The sequence below is a fragment of the Bradysia coprophila genome, assembly GCF_014529535.1.
Source record: "Bradysia coprophila strain Holo2 chromosome IV unlocalized genomic scaffold, BU_Bcop_v1 contig_106, whole genome shotgun sequence".
Taxonomy (NCBI): Eukaryota; Metazoa; Arthropoda; class Insecta; order Diptera; family Sciaridae; genus Bradysia; species Bradysia coprophila.
Window position 1 is genome coordinate 2,187,523 of NW_023503372.1, and position 21,850 is coordinate 2,209,372.

The 21,850-nt window shown below is 34.4% G+C and overlaps 1 protein-coding gene across 3 annotated transcripts in view; it reads right to left on the reverse strand.

Annotated features, from left to right (window-relative positions):
• The window catches only part of LOC119070822 (discoidin domain-containing receptor 2), a 210,770-nt gene that overhangs the window by 91,351 nt on the left and 97,569 nt on the right, over nt 1-21,850 (reverse strand). For all 3 annotated transcript variants that reach the window (XM_037175321.1, XM_037175322.1, XM_037175320.1), the window contains 2 exons: nt 12,078-12,309; nt 9,912-10,059 (listed from right to left, as the gene is read on the reverse strand). In XM_037175321.1, coding sequence (XP_037031216.1) covers nt 9,912-10,059; nt 12,078-12,309 — 380 coding nt within the window. The remainder of the gene's footprint in view (nt 1-9,911; nt 10,060-12,077; nt 12,310-21,850) is intronic.

The window sequence follows — 21,850 nt, forward strand, 5'->3', positions numbered from 1 at the left end:
AATGAAGTAACATTCATCACAATGCTTAATTGATGCACTAAATACAATTATCCAATTAAATCTGTTGTACACGTCCCACCTTTAATGAATGTCCTTTATGTATGACCACTTAGCACAAAATTTATGGTAGACATTGAATGTCGTACTGAACTAAAGTAATGAAGAATTTTGAAGTGCATGAGACTTTCCGAGGGGAAGGTCTTTTTGAAATAAGGATGCATGGAAGTCCATATCGAATCTTGAAAGTAGAATGCTGGACGTACTTCAACGGTAAATTTCTGCATTCTAGCGTTCTCGTTTAATTCCACTAATTTTGAATTTCAAAGGTTAAAGTAAAATGTTTGATAGTAACGAGGCACTGAGCTATTGCTCCCAACTACCTAAACCAGTGGCGCAGAGTGTAAGAGGACGAGGGGACGCTTGCTTACCATGGATAAGTCTTTGGGTGGCAGCGCCAAAACCAAAACCGATTTCTTACATTGACTTTGAATAAGCGAAGTTCAGAAAAATAATCTCGCATCCCATCGGAAGATCAGAAGAAAAAAATATCTCCCATGGGAGAAACCAACAACAAAGGCCATGGGCGACCAATATCACAGTTCTCATCATTTGTTATCGATCACAACTTCACAACAGTCAACGAAGTGAGCTCAGAATTGTGCTATCTTATATAGAAGGACTAAGTTCAAACTATTGAAGTAAAAGATTTCACATAGAAAGAAATAGTTTGAACAATAGAAGTACCAGATTTAATAGTCACACCGTGATATGCTTTCGTTTGTAATAGGTACGATAGGTGGAATCTCTGGCATTTTACCGACAAATGATGATTAACATGATCTCGCCGAATTTTTGCAGTGTTGTTCACCCCCTCGAACCTTTTCACATTCAATGTGTACGACTATTTTAAATATGTGTATATCGTTCAGCCGTATCAAGTTTCGAAAGCGAAATGAAGAGCTCTTGACACCCAAGGAATAATTTTATCAAAAGCATACACAATTTTTCCATCCCTTTTTTCTGCTTTTGTTATCATCGTTCTTACGTTATTCACAGAACATACACAATATCGTATCTAGTAGGAATATCACGCAATAATCCCCGACACAATGCACTACACCATGCTACGTCAATCGAATGCTATTCCAATTGAGAGAAGTGTTGAAACAGACAAGAAAAAAATTGTGTAAAAATATATAAGAAAAGTCTTGGTGAATTCGAATGGAAATACTATCCATTACCGTTTGTTGTGATTGAAATTCCTGACACATAGTCTGGTGAAATGACACAAACAAGAGAAAGTGTCACTAAATGAGAAGTTTTCTTTAAATGAACCTATTTCGGGCCCACAATGTTTACATTTTTTCTAAACCAATAATGATTCGAAATTAGCTTTTAATTTGTGTTTAGTTCTGTTGATTTAATTTTCTTCGGCACGACAAATCAAAGGTTTCGTTACGTTTGTCTTATGAATTGGAGTGAGGTGGTAGGTGAGTGTTTTGGGGGGTTGTTGTGTGAATATGAAAGTGATTCAACGGATTATACTGGATATCAATATTTATTGAAACTTTTAGTTGTTACTGTCTTGCACACAGAAAAAATCCATCTTTCGTATTTAAGCTTTATTTCTCTCTTTTGCCATTTGAAATAGAATGCGAAATTAGAGAAATCGGAGAAACGTAGAGATAACGTAGTAACAGTTTAGATACGAAAGTGGGATTTTTTACGTGAGCAAAGCAGTACAACAAAAAGTTTGCTTCGAATTTATTATTTTTTCAATTTTCTTTAATTCCATAATTGGTATTATACATGCATAGATGAAGTACCGATATAGTTTTCAGTGTCAACTATACTTTTCCCGCTGAGTTGTTGTTCACTTAACATATCCTCCAATATAACGAAATAAATTTCAACTTTTTTTTTTCTTTCTTTCTATGTGATGAATGGTTCTGGATGTTTATATATACAGATGGGAAGAGATTTACCAAACAGATGTCTCCATAAGTGTTTCTTCTCTTTTGACATTGTTTTCTTTTTAAACATCATCGTGTAATTATTATAATATATACAATTGTACGAACAAGATTTTTTATTTTAATTATGTTTACATAAATGTACCTAAAAATGTTGCTCAAAAAAGGAGTCCCTTTGTTCGATACGTCTTTTTTCTCGTTAAGTGTTTACATTCGAACGAATAAACACACACTGTGTTATTCAATTACACGATAATGAAGTGTTGCTGATAGATAGAATTATGAAATTTTGTGGTGTATGCTATACACACAACCATGGCATAATCGACAAGGAAAACTTTTCATCGAACACAATTTTCTATTTCATCATAACAATCTCTCACTTGGTGTGTGGATGGTATGGAAGTGATGATTTTTTAATTAATAAAAAATTGAATTTTAATTGGAAAGTTAATGTGAATGTGAAATAATTTAATTGTTGCTTTCACAGCACTAATCGAGCATGCTATTTTCCGTGTGTAAACTTGGCGAAGTCGTATTAACGTTTGGCGCTAATAAAATGGCAAGCATAATAGTCAGTTTACAGCCGGATTTAAATAACTATACGCACACCGTAGAAATGTATAAAGACTGAGAGTGATTTATTGACAGCCTACAGCTTAATCGATTTATTGACAAATCGGATTCCAATAAATTTAAATTGAAACAGCGGTTCGTGGAACGAATGTACAAAAAAAAATCGTTGTCTGTTGGGCAAACTGATTGAGTGCAACGGTTTTATTGACTTGTGAACGTTATTTTATCATCAAGTATTTTTGCAATGAAAATTCAATCATGATTAGTTTTGAAGTCATTCAAGCGTTGGTAACTACATTAATTTGATTGAAAATAGGAAACTTCATGCGTCATCGTCCAATCTAGTAATATTCAATACACATTGACTCATTGCCTGTCCGCACTGTGCCTAACTAATTTTAAGCCGAAATTGTCCGAAATCTATAAGAGCTTCGCGCATTTACCAGCATAATTCCATGATGAGATATAGTTGGTCTATGAATGGTTAAATACAAAAAGGGAACGTGTCATAATATCGAATTATGGGTAAAATCAACGCACTTCAAGCATGAGTGGTACTCTAAATAGGGTACTAAAACTGAACAGTGTATCGAAGAAATTTTAGCACTGTAAAAAAATTCGGGCAATTTTTTCATACAAAATAGTACTCTATTTGACAGCTGTCTTTAATGGCACTTTTGCTTGAAGTGCGTTGGTAAAATGAAATTTTGTTCATTTCGCTTCGTTAACATCACCATATTCGAAACAAAGCTAACAACGAATGAAATTTCATTTTCTTATTATTCGCTAATGGGACATGTCCTCGTTCTACATTTAATAGTTGAATTCACCAGCTGATGAACAAAAGAATACCTAGCAAACAATAATTCAATGTGAAATCTAGTCTTTGCTAATTTGACATCATACATGTGTCAAAGTATCAATAATCATCAGATTATTTGCTGCTTCTTAAAAAAATATTTCTTGAAGAATCCTTCAACTGAAAAACAGAATCTTAAAATCAGACGCATTTTCCATTGGACTTTTTTATATGTGCCTAGATTGGTATTGGTCCCTAGAACCTAAAACTACTTTCAAAAAAATTCTTCGAAGCTTGTGTGGCTGTAAACATGGACTTCTCTTACAGAAATTTCTCCAGATACACGAGCCGTACAGGGTCGTGTGGGGTGTCATTAGAAAGGTAATTGCATGTACTTTCGGGGCAAACAGGGTCTTATTGGGTTTAAAATTCATCCACACTGAGATATGAACAGTTGAAGTTTTCAACCGAAAAAAGACGGAAAACTCACACTTTTCATACAGAAATTTCTCGAGGTACACGAAACGTACCATCTCCGATGCAATATGAGCACTTAAACATTTCAACTTCACATAATTTTATCGTAGATGCTACCAAACTTCCGTAAGCTCTACTTCTCCTGAAAGTACGTACCTTTCATATGATACCCCACACGACCCGACCATGAACGTTTCGTGTAACTCGAGAAATTTAAGAAAAGTGTGAGTTTTCAGTCTTTTTTCGGTTGAAAACTTCAACTGCACATGTCTCAGTGTAGATGAATTTTAAACCCAATAAGAACCTATTTGCCTTGGAAGTACATGCAATTACCTTTCTAATGACACCCCACACGACCCTGTACGGCTCGTGTAACTGGAGAAATTTTTGTAAGAAAAGTGCATGTTTTCGGTTTTTGATCACCTCACACTAGCCACACAAGCTTCGAAGCATTTTTTTGAAAGTGGTTTTGACTTCTGGGGTCGAATACCTTATTGGTCATATATAAAAAAAGTCCAATGGAAAATGTGTCTGATTTCAAGATTCTGTTTTCCAAAAGAATCCCTCTCTTCGAATCGCCACCTTTCGGTTAGCCATTTGGGAGTTCGTTCGTTGTGGACTCAGAACTCATACTGTAGCAAAAATGTTTTCCCCCATGGATCGCTAAAGTTAACCTTATACCTTTGAACTACATGATCAACACAAATTCCCATACATAATGCTGAACCGCACTAATTGACGTAAAAAACGTGTTTTTATGAACTCTGCTTTCAAAGCGGTTAAAAGGATTGCATTTCCAATATCCAACAATTAGTCTCCCTAGTGCTATCATCCCAATATATACCATACAATCCATATGAAATTTCCTAAATCAAATTAAAAAGCATCCGAAACACTGGATTCCAGTGAGGAAACATTTGTGTTAGCTTTGAACCCCACACACTCTCACATGCATATAAAAATATCCTCATGGGTATTATCCTCTATCGAGAGGTGAAAAAATTAATTATCTTGTGGACCCCAATCGAATTTGCGATCAACATTTGGTCAGGCCATAAAACGGTAGTTTATTTTCATATTATATTCCCGGCAAAGAAACAAGGAAAAATGTTGTTCGATTCTATACCATTTCCAATGTTTCGTCCCATATAACGAAAATTTAACAGTGCTGCCTGTTAGGCATGCAGGGTATAAATAAAAAAAAAATAAACCAAAACCGCTACACCAAAAATAGATTTAAAAAAAATATCCGTAAACGAAAATCTACTTAGGGCAAAAAAAAAGTTGTACCGAACCGAAAGCAAAAAAATTGTATATTACTATGCTGTGCCGTTCACGTATATACCTTTATTACATAATAATGAAATTCAATATAAATTTTATGGTTTACATTACTACGTTATTATATATTTTATCAGTCGTGCATGATTTTCAGTCATAAAAAATGAAAAATCGACTCATTTCATTTTTCTATAAGAACATTTACGCTTAAATTATGCGTGATCATTGCCAAGATTATGAATGTTTCGGCGTTTTATTGTAGAAACGTTGTTTATGTGTGCGTCAAATTTTTAGGGATTAAATTCGATTTGTGTGCATATTGTCAGGGCTGGGTCGCGTTTAGTTGATGCGTTAGATTTCATTCGGTACAATAATACCAAAATCATATGAGCAATCTACTCTCCGACTCCTATGAACACGCTGAATAAATCGTATGTTAAGCCCGGGTACGATAATTTTAGGCTACATTTAGGCAAGATATCAATTAAGCAAATAACTTTACTGATAGAGTATTATGCATACTTCGAGGCGTGGTATGGAAGTCACGTTAAGCCGATGGTCCAGAATTGACAGTGAAAGGCAAACAAACAAACTAACAATGACATCAAAATGCTCAAATTCAATTTTTGAGAATGTGGATAACCCAGGTAACCCAGATAGTGGATTCCTAAAATTTAAACGGAAAAACTTGGGATGTCATATTCGTTATCAACTACAACCGATTAGTGGCTTAATCGTAAATCTGAGTTACAAAGCATTTCATAAATGTAAATCCTCATTAAGCTCAGAGGAGTTTAGAAGGAAGTCGTGTGCTAGCTTTCAGATTTAAATGCTGGAATCAATGTTTCAACAATTTTACCGCATGGCACTTGAACATCGACAAAATGATTAAACACACCATAACTACTAACTCAACGCAACCCTGCACAATGCAAATAAATTGTTAATATAAGCAGTTTTTTTTTGCTATATATTGGTTGACTGTCATTGATCGAGACCCAGACGAGCATATTTTTAAAATCGTACGGATTTATATATCAGAAAAAAATGTATTTTGCATAAATCGCATAAAAAATTGCCAACCATATAATAATTACCGAATACCGACCTCAATGATTCATAAAATAGATTTCGGTAAAAAAAGTGCTGGTGGATCCGATAAAAAAAAATTCTCCGATTTATCCCGTCTCCATCAATTCGCAGTTAATTTCTCATCGAACTATTCTTATAGCTTGTTAACATGTTAACGGTTATTTATTAGGCTCGAGAGTTTTTTTAATTTAAATAATTTGCAGCGACAACACAAATGTTAATGCAGTTATTCCTCATTGGCATTAAAAATAACTGGACGACGCGTTGCTATTTAAAACATCTATTTTTATGACTAATTAAATCAGACTCGCAAAACAGATGCTTTAACCTTCAAGTCACCGAAGATGTCGCTAAAACCTCATGAGTGAGAAAGGAGTTTTTCTTAGAGTTTTTGGCTGTTTGATTTTGTTACCTAAACACTAGAGCTGTGCAAGCTGAGTTTTTTTCTAAATTTCCATATAGTAGTTAAGGTTCGTTCATGAATTACAATTTAGTTCTCGCGACTAAACTAGGGATTTTTGATCTTAAATATTGTCAGAATTTCTCGATTGAATTATTTTCGGATTTCACAAAACTTTTCGTTTGAAGCCCGTTCGGAAGATTCTAGGGCCGGATTAACCTGCCGTTTGATTTTTTTTTATTTGAATCCCGTACGGATCGAGCTTAGCACACCTCGATTTTACTAAACATTTATTTCTCATTCTCGCACTTGTCCAACAGGATTCACAAGTTTGTACAAAGAATCTGGCTAATGGGACCAGTTAATTTGAATGTGTGAAATTATTAAATCGACCTGTACATATAAAGCAACGCTATTCAATCCCAACGACCAGTCGAGTTAAAACATTCAAAGATTTAAAATGCAGTTCATTTCTGCGGTCTTTCGTAAATTTAATCTGTTAACCGTTGAATCACAATGGAAACTTATACCGGCAACATTCAAGAACTTCAGCTCGAGTACTGGCTATTCACCGGAAGAAATTGAACAATTCCGAAAAGTTTTCCGCACAATGCCTTCTTACGAAGAATCTATTTCTTCCAAGGATTTAACCCGTTTCCTTCAGTCAATTAACTACATCAAATCAATGGAGACGTATCGAAAGCATACTGAATTTTTCGACAACATATTGGGCGGACGAATGGAGATGACTCAAACTATGAAATATCTACGAACTGAACATGACCCACGTCTGCTAATGAACGAATACTTGATGACCTTTGATAAGGACAACGATGGATTTATTTCGAAGGAGGAATTTGAGTTTGGAATGGAAAATATTAGGGTTCACGATCCGAGAGTTCGGCATGTCTCTTATGAAAATTTCCTGAAAGAGGCGGATACTAACAAGGACGGTAAAATTAGTGTTTCCGAGTGTGAAGATTGGTTAAATAAGTATTTTGTGGTAGGATGATTGCATGACAGTGCATAACAATAAGTGAATTTGTCATAAAACGAATACGACTATGGAAACGGACTGTGTTTTAAATTGGTTGCAGTGACGAGGAAAAAAACCGTCAAATCCTTGCTACCATTGGAAGTTCAATATTTTTTTTCTAAGAAATAAATTGCAGTGAGTTAAAATAGGGAACTAATGAAGGAACACTCTCATAGCACTTGTGTCGATTTCATTTTCCATTACAATAAAACTTCCTTCTATTACTCAATGCATCTTTCCCATTAGACATGATGGAGCGTGATATCACAAACTGTGAGCCATGTAATTATGTAAATTTGTTGGAGATGTTTGACAAAGCATCAATTGAATGATAAATGGGAAAAAACTGGGCGTTCTAGATAGTAATTTTGGCTTTTAAGTCATGCATGTACACCGTAGCACACAACAGAGCGTTTATGTGTGATATAAACCAGAAACTAAATGTAACAAACAAAAACAAACAAACAAAAGTCAGAGCTTAATGAGTGTGGGGTCAACGGAACATATTTGTTCGATAGACGAGAAGACGAAGGCGAACAAAAACTTTTGTAATTAATTTGATTTAACGTTTCATTGATGACAATCTCATAAATGCTCGCATATGATAGCACGATAGCATAATAAATGATATGAGAAAATAGGCTTTACTGTTATTAATATGTGGCATTACTGCGACCGGGTCGAATTAAAATCAATAAACAAGAAAGAAAATATTCTATTAATACGTTAGTGTATACATTAACATTGATGGGAATCACTTTTCGCTTTTATTATTATGGTCTAGACACCGACTAATAAAAGACTATTTTCAAAATTAATATTTACTTGCGCTCATGGCTGGATACTAAATGCTTGCAAGGTAAATATTTCTTTGTGTGTTACTCTAACATTTTTCTGTCTCCATTGAATATTTAATAAATTTATGTCTTGTTGTTGTTGATGTTCTTCTTTGACAATAACATAAATTTTAATCAATTTCAACCTTACACAGACATATTGAACATGTTAGATTTTCCATCGTTTCGTAGAAAATCGTTCAATTCATTTTACGATTTACGTAAGAAAATAGGCACAAGGAAGATCCAATCGCTTATTTTTTTGTCACCAGTGTCGATAACAGATGACAATCCGTTTACAAACGGTTCATCGAAACAAAATCATCTGACAATTATCCCCCATGCAAATCTATAAATAATCTACAAATCGATTAGATATAGGTACACATTTAAATCAGTCAGTTAAGGGTAAAGGTCTTCACTTACAAAATATCTGATGTCGCTATTGGTGACACATTCTGCTCCGGATGAACTCAAAAAGTTTGTCAAAGAAATAAAAAAAAAAATTTGCGCCGCACAAATGGCAGAAGATTTGGCTTTAATCTTGAAAAATGTTTATTTTCAAATTAAGTGTTGTGACATCTGCGACATGTTTTGTGAAAATTTTCTTAGATTAAATCTTTGAGTTTTTTTTTGGCGGTCATTAGGGCTAGAGCAAGTTGAAGGAAAACTGTGAAGCTTCCAACTGCTTTCATCGATTTCACACTGAAGATTGGGTTTTTGTCTTTTTATATTCCTATATTGTTGTAGACGCTTCTAATGACACATCGCACGATAATTAATTCGTAAAATTAAGAACGTAATAGTCAAAGGTCAAAAGTAGCTGTTCCTAATTCCTTAAAAAATTCTTTGTAGGAGACAACTTGTGTCGCTCGCTTACTAACGCCCTCGTGGGCGAATAGCATCAGCCACAAAATAATTGTGAAAATGAATTGCCGAGACAATTTAAAATTTTTGAACTTACTCCAGTGCACTTCTGCTATCGATGACGACGACTAAAATATTTGATGAGCTTAGGTCTGTGTTTTCTAATACAGCAAAATACAAAATGTTTAAACAAACGAAGTAAAAGATTTTTCATCGGACAAAATTGATTGGACAGTGATAGTGTTGCCTTTTGTTAATCTTACAGTGAACGACATTTCAAATGTCTCACTGTCATTTTTTTCAGAGAATGTCATTGTGAATTTGCAATGACACAATAAAATTCTCAGAAAAATTTGTCAGTGAGACATTTGAGATGTCGTTCACTGTAATTGCGATTCCAAGATTTGCTTGAAATTGGAATACAATTATATCACCGAACAGATGTATTCCACCTTGCATTCCACTTGCGGCTTTTTTTCAATTAGACGGGTATAAAGAAAAACAAACATTATAAGCAATTTAATGCTGGAACAACACAAAACCAAAATGTTAAATGAAAATTTATTATACTCACCATTCCAAACACATCCGACAACTTCGGCTCGAAGGCAAACCGTTCGATCATATTGGCTATATGGATATATTCGCACCTTTGAAGCGAAAATAATTGGTTGAAGTGCATTTTCTACCTCGCTGTACGTATTTATATTTCCGGTTAAAATCTAAATTTTTCAAAACGAGAATGTTTAACGTTAATTGGATGGAATTAATGTATGTGGTATACAACACACTTAAAATATATGGGTTGAAACAGTAACTGCATTGAAATTTATTGGAGTACCTTCACTATTTGGTAATCTTTTAAAATGGGTTATAAGCATAGACACATTGTTATCGCGAGTCGGGGAACGAAAATAGAACAAATTCTTTCGAACCGATGTTGAAAAATAGACACACAAACACATACAGACTTGACCTGATTCAAAGTTTCGGGGTAATATGGGAAAAATAAATGGGTTTTCGCTATCGACGAACTTTCGGAACTAACAAGCGTAAAAGTTTGACGATATAATTTAAATATTTTTTTTTTCTGATAATATTTTGGTAAAAGCATCCACAGAAGAATATGGAAACAATTCACATAACTCAATCAAAATGTCATAATTAATTCGCAGAATTATTACTATTTTGGAACAAGTTTCTGGCACGGCAATAGGTTTTTTTCGTTCCTTTATTTAAATGAAATGGAATTTCATTAACTTTCAGGATTATGATGACTGAAGGCGAGAATAGAAACAACCGTTTTGAAATACCAGATATCGAATTCGATGCTCCAAAATAACGATCATAAAAGACGTAAGAGATAGAGGAAATATGTAGTTGAGAAGCGTTTAGTTATTTGTTTATCGACAGCAGACTGCTAACAGCAGTCACAAAAATACGCCCTATCATAGCAATCCGTCTTGTGTGGTATATTGAACGGTTAACAAATGAAGTAAAAAATTTTGTGTTAAACACTAGACGATACAATTTAAACAGAAAAAGTAACAGATTTGATTGACATCAGCAGGTTTAATCTGCGATCCTAATGGTAAAGGTCTGATATATGCAGTAAATTTGTCTATAGCTAGTTGGCTTGTATCAGCAATGGAACAAACTAATCGATACGGTGCTGGTTAAGGATTCACCGAGTTACGAGGTTATTCATGTAAAAATTGACAATGACAGTACATTCTTTAAAACCCCTTTCCCTAAGATGGGACGTTATTTGTGAACGACCCACGAACATTAAATTTTATCTTGTTGTCTACATTGCGATACTTCCACCGACAGCAAAAACACACGTATGTTGTCAATGGAACTTTATTTTATTTTCAAGGATAAGGATTCCATTCCATGTACATTATCAGAACTATTACATTACCATAATATTTTGGCATGGTCTAACATAGAAATTACGAGCATAACATCAGTGGAACCGTTTGGAACGAGTCAATTGTATCTTTTCTTGGCAGTATTCTCCGATGCATAAATAAATAATAATTTGGTTCTATGGTAAAAACAAAAGTCGAATGATCTGTGTTTCGTTTAACAGAAATGGAAACTTCCCAAAATTCACTTTTTATAAAGAAATATTTTTGCTGACGAATTCTTAATTTTCTATCTTTTCTTAAAATGTCTGTGCATGTGTGTGTATCTCACATCTGTAAGGCAAATATTATTATCTGATTGGTTGTAGAGATCTCGCTCTAAGACAAAATGACATTGGCTTCTTTACTTACTTTCGCTCTCTACCGAGGGACAGATAATCGTTATCGTTCATTTTGAGTGCAAAAGGATTTTGTGAAAGAAAATCCTCAAAGGATTTTTTGAAGAATTTTTTCAGATTCAAAAGGAATTTTTAGTCAATTTTGTAGGATTTTCCTAGATTTCCAACGACTTTTTTTTATATTCTTAAATCATAAAGAATTTTTTTGAGGATTTCAAACGAATTTGAGGGTTTTAACAAAGGATTTTCTTTGAGTGCAAAAGGATTTTCTATGTTTATCAGCACCTCTCTCTCTCTCTCTCTGCACTTTCCTAAGATAGCTAGATAGGTTTCACTATGTGTGCGCGCGTGTGACTATTTCAACCACAGAAGCAAGTAGGATAGATCAACGGACTAAATTAGTTACTGAACTCTGCCCACTTTTCATTTTCAATTTCTACTGCTCATTTCGATGGCAATTCAGTGACTTACCTCCTTTCCTTGAATATTCTTCCATCGTTCCCATTTCGCAAAACCCGGACGCCAATATTCTACCACATACGCTTCGGTGTATTCCTGTCCCTGACCCTTGCCGAATCGCCCTTGCGTCCGAATGGCCGTCAAAACATGCATTTGAAGCAAATCAATTTGAAGATATTCTTTAAGGCCCCGAGATACCATATGCTTCGGGCACCAAGCACCACCATTATTATCAATTTTCAATCTGAAATAAAATGTAATGAAAAATGATCAGAAATTACACTTAAACTGAACATAGATCTATCGCTATGAATATGCCATTTGCAATTAATAATAAAAATTCATTTTTTATGGTTCGATTACATCAAAATGCGTTTTGTTAAATTAGTTTTGTAATAAAAAGTATGGTGATGGTGATGGTCATAAATTATGTTCACTGAAGTTCAGACAATTTTCGTTGTAATATATCGTATTTGAACAATTTATTTTGGATTTAGAATGCACACACAACTGTTATAAAATCCAACATGCTTGTGTACATTTAAGTGAGGAAGAGGAGATTCTTTATCTGATTAAACAAATCTTCAACTCTTTGAGAAAATTTTAAAGACGAAACGAAAACGAAGAGAAGACCAAGAAAATATCAATGTTGAACGGAACAACTATTACTTACCGCCGCATTAAAGTATTTCAGCAAAGAGCATATTTTATACATAATATACGCTCAAGCAATGCATTGGATTCCATTCGGAATACGAATTGCTATTCGAATTATCCCTCATACTGAAATTTATCACTATCACAGTCGGATAGACAATTAATTTATTACTTTGACTGTAGACAACAGATCAAAGTATATTCGACTACAACATTAGTGTTAACTTATTTACGATATTCATGTTAAGAAGCGCCACAGCTACAAACGTTCACTGGAAATATATAGAATAACACCCGATCATGTCAACCAAAAAAAAAAGAACGAGAAGAGCTTAAGAACAAGTATACATGCTTCGGCACATATATAGCGTTAATAATATGCCTCGATAAAATCATAATGCCAAGTGATGATATAAATTGATGTAAATGGCACTAAAGACCAGACCAGACGATGCGCTGTGTTACAAAACAAAACTGGCGTCTTTCGATAAAAATAAAGTTTTTTATTCCTCAAGTCTATATTCATCAAGTGCTGGACAACGGCAGTCACAGAGAACGGACGTGTTTATGCGTTGCTCTCTAAAAGTGTTTCTTTTGTGTGGCTGTGTGTGAATTCATTTTCGATTTTGTCTAATTTCTGTGCCAACTTTTACGGCTTTGGTGTTTTTATTTTGCTGTAATGTTTAAATGGTGAAATTATTTTAAAGGTTTTATTAACGAAGTCAAAGTGTTGTTCTCGTAGGTCATTTTCTCTTTGATCAATAAAGTCGTTCTCGCCTCATTGTGCGATATCAACAATTGTGTTATTTCCTTTGTTATTTAACATGTGCTTCGTGGCGTCGGTTTACGGATTAACAATCGACTCTACCAGAAGCTAATGCTAAATTACGTGCTCGATTAATGTACGAAAATGACACATTGCCGTATGGCATCTGGCAGTCAATTTTAGTGCAGGTAAGGTACAAACGCTTCGGGTTCTCATTTGACACCCCAAAACCACATAGCAAATTTTTACAAATTTGCTGTGGTACAATCCCAAGATACAGAAACTATCTTGTACTCCAAAATGACCGCGAGGTTTAACAGATCTATTGATTGATACGTTGTATGGATGTCAAGGGATATGACGAAATACGAATCATTCAAACGCTACAACCTGCAACGCCAGAACGAGTTCAGTCACATGGTGGCATGGCGATTTATACGAAGAGGCAACTCATGGCCTATGGTGATTAGACACTTGCTATTACCTAAAACTAATAGCCGTAACCGTAACAAAGTCGGAAATATCAAAAAACCCAACATTCGCTTTCTCCATAAAAGAAACCATATCGACATAATGTCAATAGTAGAAAGAGCTACAACATGACAATGTTGATAGCGCCATCTTTGGGAAAATGTACAGGTCAATTAGTGATGGTTGTGGTATTCGCATACCACCCACGGCTTGGAGAATTCACAACGTATGGGACGTTAACACACGGTCGATTTGTGAACAATCTAAGTCGGGAGAGATATGATGTAAAATCACAGTCCATATGATCAAGAGACTTGTACAATAGCACAACAGGCCCATCTGAGGCTTAGGTGCTGGGCTTACACCCTCCCATCTAATCTAATCTAATCTAATCTAATATTCATCAATCAGCCATATATATATGGTGTGGTGTATGTATGCTATACGTGCATATGACTACCATATATATATATATATCGGCTATGGCTGTTAACAAAAGCGTCATGGATGGAAAACCGCCTTACCAGGATGGATATGTTTTGTATATATGGAAGTTTTGCATTGAAGAGTAAAAGCCACCTTCAAATGTTATAAATGATGTGGAAGTTATTGGATGGATTTTGCAAATTTTTCTTTGACGTGGTGGTAAATGTTGATAATTCTTGGACAAAATGGAGCTGCTATATCGACTGTTGTGTTTACAAAAATGTTGTTGAGTATCATTTTACCTAACTGAAAGTTTTTTGTGTTCGAATTGAAATGAATGACTGGAAGAACAGAATAGACAAATGACTTATGTGTATGGCTTAGCTGGCGGCGGTTAGTATAATACCGAAGGCGGACAGATTGTGACACGATAGTGGCAGGGGTAGAACATTTTGCACAAGAATGAAGATACAACACTGTTTCGGCATGACAGCCAACCGCTCCGATGTTCCTTTTTTCAATGTGGACAATTTTATGGAAGAATTTCGTTAGACTGTGAGTGGAGACATGTTACACTCGTAACATGCACACATACCAAAAAACGAGAAACATGTGCCAGGAGCACAAAACAAGTCAATTTGGACATTTTTATGTAATATAATGATTAATGAGACATGTTTAAATGTTCAGGGGTGGTGTTTGGCAATGTTTTATCTTTCTACCAAGACAATGCGGGCTCGATCCTCCGCCTAGACATATTCTGTACAACTTTTTTCTCACCCTTAAGTTTGGTCAGTTGGAATTTTTTGTTTGCAACAAATCGTACATTCTACACAAAATAATGAGATATGTGACGAGACGTCACTTCTATATAATCTTGAATTCGGCGTCGAATGCAACGATTTTGTTATAGGGAGTATAGTTATAGTCTAAGAACTGATGAACAATAAGCATCAGGTATAATACAATAAAGTAAAGTGGAGTTCAGACACGATGGGCTCAGTGCTCAGCATAACAAATATACCAAATAGACAAGACATGACCGCGTGTTGGACGAAAAAATCGGACAGCAAACAAAATTGGGAAAAATGCAGAACTAGGCCGTGGTTTTGGGTAGGTGGACTGTGAGTGCTTCGGGTTGGCTCTTGGTCGGATTACAAAAAATGGAATCATTGGACCGGGTTCTCAACTCGACGTGAAAAATTTAACATATGGGGCAATATCTAATGACTAGTTTGACGTCACTCAATTACGATGAGTTTGTGTACATATTTCTGGCCTACATTTAGGCAAGATATTAAAAAGAAACCTAACTTTCCTCAAATAGTATTGCATACTTTGAAGTGTGTCACAATAAGCCGGTGATATAGGCTGCACTTATCATTGACGGTAAAAGCAGGTTAGTGAGGTCTCTAAACAAATTAAATCTTTAATGAGCGAACAGTGTCATGTAACCGAGAAAACCCGATTAGACGCTATAATTGGGTATGGTTCTTATCTGAAATTATGGTCTCTAAAACTGGTTCTTATCAATTCCCGAACGTGTTTCATATGCAGTCATCGGACTAGACCGGGTTCGGCCAGTTTAGAAATCGGTAGGGCTTTATTCGTTAGGTTTCAGACATACATAGAGGGATTCTTTTGAAAATCCACCTATCAAAATCGGACCCATTTCGTCTGGATCATTTATAGCGGCCAAAAAATTAGGTTAAAAAACACCCTTTTTCGACCTTCGCACACCTATCACCAGCAACCAGGTGTGGCTCGAGACTGTGTGAGGCCTGTTTTGAGGTCTACTGGCAAAGACCTTTCAAACCATGTATATATCCATCCCAGACGAAGTGGGTCCGATTTTGATAGGTGGATTTTCAAAAGAATCTCTCATAATGGTTCAATTTCGAGCAGTTTAAAAAAAACCCAACCCGCCTATCTGTACAAACCAACTATATCTAAAACGGCTATGATCCAGAATAAATCTCGTCCAAAAATTAAAATTCATTTGCACGTTTCGCCCGGCAACATAATAACAAATTCATACTTTTCCCGAAACAAATTCCACTAACGGAATTATTAAATAATCATAACTCACCGAAGTGCCCCATTCATTGCCTCACCTTTGGCATTTACAGGTCAGAACGTTAAAAGATTTCATCCCTTTAGCACTGGCTATGTGTACATACACAACCCACATAAATCCAAGCATAAATTTTCTGCAAGCATTTTCAACATTTGTCTCATTCAACTACAAAAACGTATAAAATAGTAATTCTTCGGGTGATTGATGGCAACTAAGTACAACCTTACATAACCAAAGGGGGTATCATTGTACAAAGAAATGCAAAAATTTTCTGTATCCGAAGAAAGTCGATTTGAAGTTACATAAAAAATGTTTCAAGAAAGTGAACAAAAAAAAATTGTTTATATACCGGGAGCGCAAACAAAGAAGAAATCATGAACAGAATATTAAACGGATAATTAAATTAAATTGATATTATTTATCAACAATCAACATTATATTACCTCAGTCTTTTACCCGGTGTCCGCTGTATAATAAATACTATTGTGTTAATGATTTCGATATGCCCATTGTGTGGAAGGTATCCCCGAAAAGTGGAAAGATTTTTCTTCGTTTTTTTTCTTTTCTTGTTTTGTTGTGCGAAAAAATAATAATTCTCTCATAATGAAAAATATGGAGATTAATGTATCATTATTTTATTCTCTGTGGCATAATTAAAATTTAATTTTACTGAGTGGTGTAGTGGATGAATGAAATACGTGTGGCATGGGGGGACTCTCTCCTTCTTCTCTTTTTTTTGGGTCCATCATTTCATTTCATAAAGAATTTAGATCATATTGTTGTATGTTACTTTTTGTTATTTATACCCAGAACCGTTAAAATATACATAGAACGAGAGATATATAGACCATGATTACATATTTATATAGGGTTGCGCAATTAAAATCATTTTATTTGTACAGAATTGTATGTTGCCAGTGTTATAACTAGCGACTCAAACAATGATGGCTGTATGTATTTCTATATTGTACACACAACCCCAAAAAGCAACATGAAAATGCGGGGGTAAAAACACAGCAGCGACGAAAATGAGCGTACATTAATATAGGTGATTCAGAAAATGAAATAGATTGATTACAGTTGGAACAATTTATCTATCCATTATGGCATGGAAAAATATTAATTAGTTTTTCCATATTTTTTGGTGGTTGTTGTTGTTGTCGGAGAGGGATCCTTTTTTTCCCAAAAAAACGGCTCATTTATTATGAAATTTAAATATTTAAATCTAAACAACACGTGCATATTGAAAGAAGAGCCAATAAGCCAAAAAAATATTTTATTTGGAATGCATAATCATCATTGTCGAAACGAGATTTTACATTTGTCATTAGTAAAAATGTCAAAAACCAGACAGAATCAGAGGATAAAGAACGGTGGAACGACTTATTTTCATAGAGTTATTTCACTTGACAGCAATTTAAGGCCTTGACCCTGCACATCTTATAAGTGCAAGAAAAGTTGTCAAATATGATCGATGATGAATGTTTGTTACCTCACCGAGTAATTTTGTGGTATGTTTGTGAACTTCTTCCATAAGATTATTCATTCAATAGAATCACATAAGCACAAGAGGCTCAAACGCGGCCTTGGTGCTTGTCTTCCAAAGGGAGTGAGCTCACTTATCCTTACCCTAAGCTTTTACAACAGCAGTATAATCATCGAGTCTATTACTGCCAGGGCTGGATTAGCCCACAGACTAAGTGGGCTGATCCCAGGGCGCTGGAGCAATTGAGGGCGCCGGAGCAATTGAGCAATAGAAAGTTTTAAAAGAACAAAAATTTAATGTCAGCAGCACAGGGCGCTGGAATTGTTAAACCGGCCCTGATTACTGCTTTGGGTCAACAATTTGCAAGATACGAAATCTTTTACATCATTTGGTTTAAGGCTAATCTTGCTATATCTTACATTTACCAGAGTTCACGTTTCTCTTTCGTCGTCGTTAATAACAGATGAATTGTTATTCGAATTTTAATTCGCGTTACATGTTGATATTTTTGACTCTTCACCAGGGCCTATTTTAGAAATACAATTCTTAACAATTACAGAAAAAAAATTTAAAAGTCCGAAGAGACTGAATTTCAAAATGCAAAATTTTGGCAAAAGGCTCTGATATGCAATGGTTAATGTAAATGGCTAGAATAGAACAGAATAGATTAGATATAAACGATCACTCTACAGATTCCTGTTTACACGTAATAGACCTTCGAAAAAGATTGTAAGAAAAGGTTACAATTGGTTTTTAGCGTAAAATGGAACGAATCATCATGTAATCATTAGATACGTTACTACTTTGGTCTATGTAACATTTTACACGAAATCTGTTACTTCATTTATTTAACACACACATTAACTTATTGCTCTGACACAGCTTATCGTCTTTTTTGGTTACAGTCGTCGATAACATATAGTTAGCCGTATCTAAAAGGTAGCGACTCATTTTCATTCTCTTTCATGAATTGCGATTGTGCATTAGGTATCTATATGTGTACAGTTTTCAGCGCCATTTAATTTCAACAATTAGATTTGTGCTTAATCTGATAATACCTCAAGTAGATAAATTACCACTACAAGCAGGTAATTCCCCAATGTATTTTAATTTTGGCACAGTTTTAACAGACTTACTTCACACAACATCCGCAAGATTGTGTACCGCTTCTGCTATGTATGGTGTATGGGGAATATATTAGTGAAATTTGTTAGATGTTGGAAATTCTAAACACCACCTCAACTAAGTAAACTTTATTATGGCATTAACACAGATCCGAACTAATCGTAAGTACATCATACTTGAGGTGAAATTGATGAAGCATAAAATCTTAGAATTAGCACGAAATAAATGAAAATCAATTGAACGAAAAATTGGTACCCTTTCAGTCAGTTTGATGCAGTATAATCACCGACCTATTACTGCAATTTCTGAAGAGAATTGTATTTCAAGTCGAAATGTTTCTTTGATATATATGTTCCTCGGGTGTTTCCTTTTATTTAAAAAAAATTGAATTTACCTTCGGAATACTTGAGAGAAAATTATTGAATGCACATGATTTATGGGATAACCACAAGCAGTATGCGTTGAAAGTTGAACTCATTATTCAAATGGTTAACAACGATCGGTCGGTATTGCCGTTGAAAATAGTTACTATCGACGATGCGCACAGGCACAACACAATTGACTTTCACCAAATCAATAAACGAAAAACCATAATCGACCCCATTCAACCCAACTCTTTTATCGTTGGCATAAATACAATCTTGAAATAATTCTTACGTCTTCATATCATGTTACTGTTTATACGGAACCAGTTCACATCGTTTCATTATACAAACATCGAATGATAAGAACCACATAAAAATTCGATTTTCTTAAGAGTTACCCTCCCTCGCATATACTAAATGCATTTATGTTAACGATATAATCATATGTGTGGATGTGGATATCGTATCATTAAATGTTATACATCTGACATTTTAACACCCACCATTAAGATAACATTGTTTACAAAGATCGGTTTTTTCTTCCGTCAAAACTGCATTCATCATACGTATTTGAATGTAAACTGTAACACAACATTCAACATACAAAATCATTCAGTAGCTTGTTTAAGTATACACTTTATGCTTCATGGTGTGTTAGCCGAAATGAAACATGTCAAGTCAACATAACGAAATGAAGAAAAAGACGAGAAAAAAAAACTGCTCCGTTCGGGTCAAATCGAATGAATTTTAACTGGGGAATTATTATTTCTATTTGTTTGTGAAATGATTAATTACAACTTGTTGAAAATTTCAGTTTGTGATAAATTAGGAATATAATGTTCATGGAACTTCAACAAGAAATTAATTAACTTAACAACTTCTCGAACGAAATCCATTTATAAATCTCTGAAAGACTTTTACAGAGTTGATGTTCTCGGAAACTTAAACTGGTGTACACACTTAACGAATTTAACTAGATATATACTTTGTAGCAAAATATAATCAGTTTTTTTTGTTCGGAAATTGTAAACGACAGTTTCGGGATCGATTTCATTCAGAAATGGACACCATTACTATAAGAAACAAACGAACCGAGAATGGTGATAAGTTTTTTTTGTTTTGAATCCTTTATTCTATATTCAAATTACATTGAGACACGCACAGTGCAATGTGTATAATTTATAATTGAACGCTGGTACTGAGGGTTGTGTTATTGTATGGCTTGACTTTAAACTTCAAAATCAATGAAAATGCCTTTAAAAGAATACATGAGCCGTAGAACATGCAAATCGTATTTTTACAGGTGAGTTATGGGAAAGTTCGCATTTTTTCTTCGACAGAATTTGTCAATTGTTGTTTATAGAACGACAGCCGCTAATAGAGTTTAAAACCTATGCCATATGGTTACACTACATAATTATGTTGAAACTAACGAAGTAAAAGATTTTGCATCGAAAATTCGGCGATATACTATAAATAGTAACAGATTGAATGCCTACATGATATCATTGGCATCTTTTAAAAACGGTTATTTATTTGTTATCGACAACATGGACAAAATTAAACGATTTACTATGGCTAGTGTTCTTATATATAGCAAAAATAGTATGTTGTAACTAACGAAGTTACAGATTTTAGCTTATTGTTTAATCAAAAGAAGTAATAGATTTATGGACTTAATTACGTCAATGTGTTTTTAAAGTGTTGATTACAATTTATTATAGAATTATGAAAGAAGACGAAGAATGTATACAAAACTGATATCTAGATTTTCTATTTTATGTCGAAATAAACGATATTTATTTTTAATTATTCGTAGATGTGTATTGCACAATTAAGATGAGAGCAATCAAAATATTTGCCGTCGGGTTATGTAATGAAATGCAAGGTTTTTTGTAACTTTATACGTGAAAATTGAGAATAAAAATTCATGAAAAAAATTTCATAAACAGTGACGTCAATTCGAGAAGCGAATAGTTTAGAGCATGATTGTACGATGTGTTTATAAATTACATTTTCAAACTTTTGCAAACAATTTTTAATTTATGAATTAACATCACTGTAGGTAACCTAAAGGGTTTCCCCATAAAAACACTGCCATGGAAAATTATTTAAAATTTTATAGCAACAAAAATTTGAAGCCAGACTCAGAATGCACGCACGGTATTTTTGGGGAATTTTCCAAAACAATTTTCCGCTGAAAGATAATCAAACATTCAATATTTTCAACTAATATTTGTAAAGTTCAACATTATTTCGAAGGTTTTTATTTTATAAAAAACAAAACAATTTGTTTCCCGCGGTGAACTTTTTCTATTCGGTTTCAAACCCAACCAACCAAACAAAGATATAAATAAAAAACGAGACACCTAAATTCGGTTTAAAATAAAAACTCTGCGCTTTTTTTCCCGT